This window comes from Eubalaena glacialis, chromosome 9 (assembly GCF_028564815.1).
Source record: "Eubalaena glacialis isolate mEubGla1 chromosome 9, mEubGla1.1.hap2.+ XY, whole genome shotgun sequence".
In the NCBI taxonomy this organism is placed as follows: domain Eukaryota; kingdom Metazoa; phylum Chordata; class Mammalia; order Artiodactyla; family Balaenidae; genus Eubalaena; species Eubalaena glacialis.
Window position 1 is genome coordinate 81,796,713 of NC_083724.1, and position 4,487 is coordinate 81,801,199.

A 4,487-nucleotide genomic window follows, 5' to 3' on the forward strand; every position below is an offset into this window, starting at 1 on the left:
GACTTGTTAGCACTTGTAGTTTCCGGAGGCTTCCCTTTACACGTCTTTGATCTGGAATCTATGCAGATGGAATCCACAGATCCAGGCCAGGACAAGCCCCTGCAGCTTCCTGTACTTCCCCCGCAGGGAGTTCCCACTCTTGTCCTTTTCTTAAGTAGCATCTCTGATCTCCTTATCAGACTAACTTCCATCAACCTCCAGGGACTCTAGGGTATAGAATAAGGATTAACTCTAGACACCTGGAATGCTTGGCCTTTATCTACATTGAGGGAAAGGGTCCAGGTTCATTCCCCGTATTACTCCTACTCTTACAGCAGACTGGGATTCCCCTCTCTCCAGTTGCAATTGACACCTTTTGAGATGTCTGGCCAACTCACAGTTCTTTCTCCTTTCCCCTTCTAACTATCCTCACTCAAGGGTGGGCCTGCTACAGCTACATTTTTTTTTTTTTAATATATATATTCAATTTTATTTGCCTTTCTGTATCTGGCTCAATAGTCTGTTAGAATGGTTTTTCCTTGATGGCCTCAAGTCCTGCTGTGGATCTAAGAATCATCTTGGGAAGGTCGTTGGACACAAGAAAATGTTCATTTGTTGGCAGTGACGTTTTTTATCCAAGAGATGTAAGCAGAGACCCGAGTGAAGACTGTGGGCTTCCTGGAGACATTACAGCCCAGGCTGGATACAAAGCTGGTCACACCGTGGACAGTATACTGGCCATTCACCAAGCAATGAAGGGGGCCCCCAGAATCACCCTGGCATCCAGAGCGAACTCCGTCTCCTCCAGCGCACACCATGGTATTCTTCACGGTGGAGCCCCAGTAAGAGGAGCTGGAGCAGGTGGCGTAGTCCACGGTGGGCAGGTAAGCCTGCTGCAGGGTCTGGGCCAGCTGCCCGTTGGTCCTGGTCCTGCCCCAACCTGTGATGTAGCAGGGGCTGTTGTTAGCCAGGATGGTTCCCTCCGTTGGCAGAACACCCAGCTGGACATAGCTGTTGAGGGTAACGTTCCGGGCCAGGCGCAGCAGGGCGATGTCATAGCCTGCAGCCACATTATTGCTGTTCCAGTAGGGATGCACCACGATCCTCTGCACTCTCATGTACTGCTCGGTGCCATCGTTCTGGCTCAGGCTGTGGTCTCCAGCCACCACATGGAAGCTCATTTGGTTGTCCACACAGTGAGCAGCTGTCATCACCCAGTTCCGTCTGATGAGGGTCCCTCCACAGATGTGAAACCAGGAACCTCCAGACTGGTACTGGAGGGAAATCTGAGAGGGCCAAGAATTCCTCCGGGCCTGAGTCCCTCCAACTACCCGGGCGTTGGTTTCTGGAAAGTCCTGGGCACTATGTCCATAAAGGACCAGCGTGGTGAACACCAGTAGGCGCAGCATGTTGCCAGCAAGTAGACCACTGCCCCCTTGCCACGAACCAAGCCCTCTTTATGCTCCTCTTATCAGCAGCTTTGCTGACCTTCCTGTCAACTGGCAGGGCTGCCAGTGGAAGGCAGGAAAAATCACAGGTGATATGGAAACACAAATGAAAAGGTTTCTTTTCACGTAAAAGAATTTACCTGGTTTCAGGACTTTAATGAAGCTCAGGTTCTTGATGTCTCATCGCAGAAAGAATTCAGTGAGAGACAACGTGATAGGTAAGAAGTGGATTTATTTAGAGAGAAACACACTCACAGACAGAGCGTGGGCCATCTCAGAAGGCGAGAAAGGCCTACAGCTACATTTTACCAGGTATTTCTCTTCCCACTATACCTGAATGGCCCAGTGGTGGACACTGACCCAAACTAAGCTGATAGGATTCTCTCTTCCAAGTACTAACAATTGGAATTAAAATATTCTAGTTCTAACTGGTCTGATAATGCTGAGGAGTTGTGGGGTGGTCACTTTCCCTACCTGACTGGAGAACAAAGAAAATCAGGTTGCAGAGAAAAGGAAACCAGCTGCATAGAGAAAAAGAGAGATAAGAGCACCAAGGGTGCTATCTGAGTTTCTGATGGCTTTTATTCCTCACAAAAACTGTGGTAGGGACTATTAATATCCCATTTTACAGATGAGGAAACTGAGGCACAGAACCATGACATTATCCAGGTGATATCACATGAGCTCCTGCATCTAGCTGTTCCTACACAGGATACAACTTCGCGCATCCTACTGTGTGAGCTGGTAAAGGGTCTCTTTTTGTCTCCTTAAGCAGGTTTGGGTTGGAATTCTGTCACTTCTGATTAAAAGAGTACTGACAAAAGAGAACTGAAATGGGTTCTTTGGGATGGATCTAGGCTTGAATGTGAGGAAGGACACCAAGACCCAGGAAAAGGAGATGAGAATGGGTGCAGCTGCAGACAAGTTTGGAGGTGTGAGGGGGCAGGAAATGGAGCATGTTCACACCCACTGGCCTCGTGTGGGGCGGGGAGGTGTGTTCTGTGAGGTGCTAGGAGGCAAGGCATTTGTGTTGAGCCCAGCTGAAGCCCTTGCGGTGGGGGAAAAGGGTGCAGCTGGAAAAAGCAATAGCTGTATGTTGTTTTGTTTGTGTTTTGGGCCGTGCCATGCAGCATGTGGGATCTCAGTTCAGGGATCAAACCTTCACCCCCTGCATGGGAAGCACGGAGTCTTAACCACTGGACCACCATGGAAGTCCCCTTGTTTGTTTGTTTGTTTGTTGTTTTGGCGGGGGGGGGGCGGTTTGGCCACACCACGCGGCATGAACAATCGCTGTAAATGGGAGAGGGAAGGCATGTATCAGGTAGAGGAATCCCCAGCAGCGGTTACAGGTAATGAGTTGTACGTAGACTCATCCACCCACCTGTACAATTTTTTTCCAATGAGGCTCCACTACACTGTTGGGGATTAGCCGGGTGGGGTAAAAGTGGGAGGTTAGGACAGTGAGGGTGCTGAGGAGAGAGCTGTCGAATGATACACCTGGAGGTCAAGGCCGAAGGAGATGGGGAGCCCTGAAAAGGTGGAGGCCCCACTGAGGTGGGAGACAAGTGTGACAAGAGTCAGAGTGTGAGAGAACTGGAGAGAGAGGGGCAGGTCAGAGCCTGAAATACTGGATTTTTGAGACTTCTGAGGTGGAGCCCTTCTCACTGATGACAAGAGTCAGGACATGACCACAAGAGGGAGTGGCTGAAATAGAGGGAAGGAGAAATGCTGGCGTGGAAGAAGTCTGGGATTTGGGGGCTAAATACATATAAACATATAGGCTTAGAAACTCATGCAAACATATATCAGAGACACCCAGACACAGGATACAGACATACATGCAGATATACACAGGCACACAGCACTGGCAGCCATCACAAATGCACAGACACAGGACACGATGCAGACCCCACCCCCCCATCTCCCTCCCAGCATACAACACAAACAGGGACACATATGTAGAGACATATATTCATGTGACAAACACGGAAACTTTGACACACATACATCCCACAATCCGGTGACTTAAGGGAGTAGGTTTTTCCCTGGAGTATTGTTTTTCTCATTGATTCTGGCCACTGTGGTGCCCACGTGGCACATCCCCAGTTCTTAGAAAAAAAGACAGAAACCTGAAGCCTCTCCCAAGTTAGAAACAAAGGGCCTGGCACGGCCAAGCCCTGGCTCACCAGTCCAGGATGTCTGCTCCTACCTGGAAGTGCAGTTCTGGTTCAAAAGCTGCCCCAGGGGCTCCCAGCCAAGGGAAACAGAGCCTCCCTGGGCACAGGGTAGCCCTGGGACAGCTGGCCCAGGCTGGCCAGACAAGCTCTGACACCCAGAGCCCCCACCTTCCCCAACCCAAGCATCTCTTTCCCAGACAGGTCAGCCTTAGCCCACACAGCAGCCCGCCAGGGAAAGGAGCAAGAGTGAGAGGGGGGAGGCTGGAGAGACAGGTAGGCTTCAGCTAGAGGAAAATGGGGGAGCCAAGGAGTATTACTAACTGAGAGGTGACATGTTTAAATTTGCACTTCAGAGCTCCCAATACAAAGAATTTATTATGGCACATAATAAATATGAAGGGCTCTGGTGGCTTCCTGTAAAAGGGTCTGGAAACTGGTGACTCTAATGGTAGGAACCCTAATTAGGAGCATCAGATCAGTTAAAGGGGATGGGGACTTAGTCTAGGGCCAAGGATGATGTAGGAGTGAATAGAGGAAGAAATAGAAGTGACTGTGGATGTGATAAGAAAGGCTGGCCAGAGCGGGACCCCAGGAGTGCCAAGACCCATGGACTTTGACTCATGCTGATTAAAACACATGAGGCAGACATGGAAAGCCAACTTGTTGATTTACCTGTCACATGGGTATGAAATATACCTGTCATGAGGGTGGCAAATAGCTACATCAGCATAAGCATTCCCATCAGCATACAAACATGCTCTGGTATCTCTCACTCTTAAAATTCTTCTTTGACCAACATTATCCCTCTTCATCTCCCATATCACTTCTCTATTTTCCTTCATAGCCAGATTTCTAGAATGAGTTGCCCCCCAAATGCTATTTC

The 4,487-nt window shown here is 49.5% G+C and overlaps 1 protein-coding gene across 1 annotated transcript; it reads right to left on the reverse strand.

Annotated features, from left to right (window-relative positions):
• Positions 1-587: 587 nt before the first annotated feature.
• LOC133097350 (chymotrypsin-like elastase family member 1) lies at positions 588-1,388 on the reverse strand. The gene has a single exon (XM_061199215.1). It carries the CDS (start codon positions 1,386-1,388, stop codon positions 588-590), a length of 801 nt encoding a protein of 266 aa, XP_061055198.1.
• Positions 1,389-4,487: the final 3,099 nt, after the last annotated feature.

What these genes read in the sequence shown, in the direction of transcription:
- LOC133097350 (XM_061199215.1), bottom strand. Translation starts at nt 1,388, where the DNA reads ATGCTGCGCCTACTGGTGTTCACCACGCTGGTCCTTTATGGACATAGT.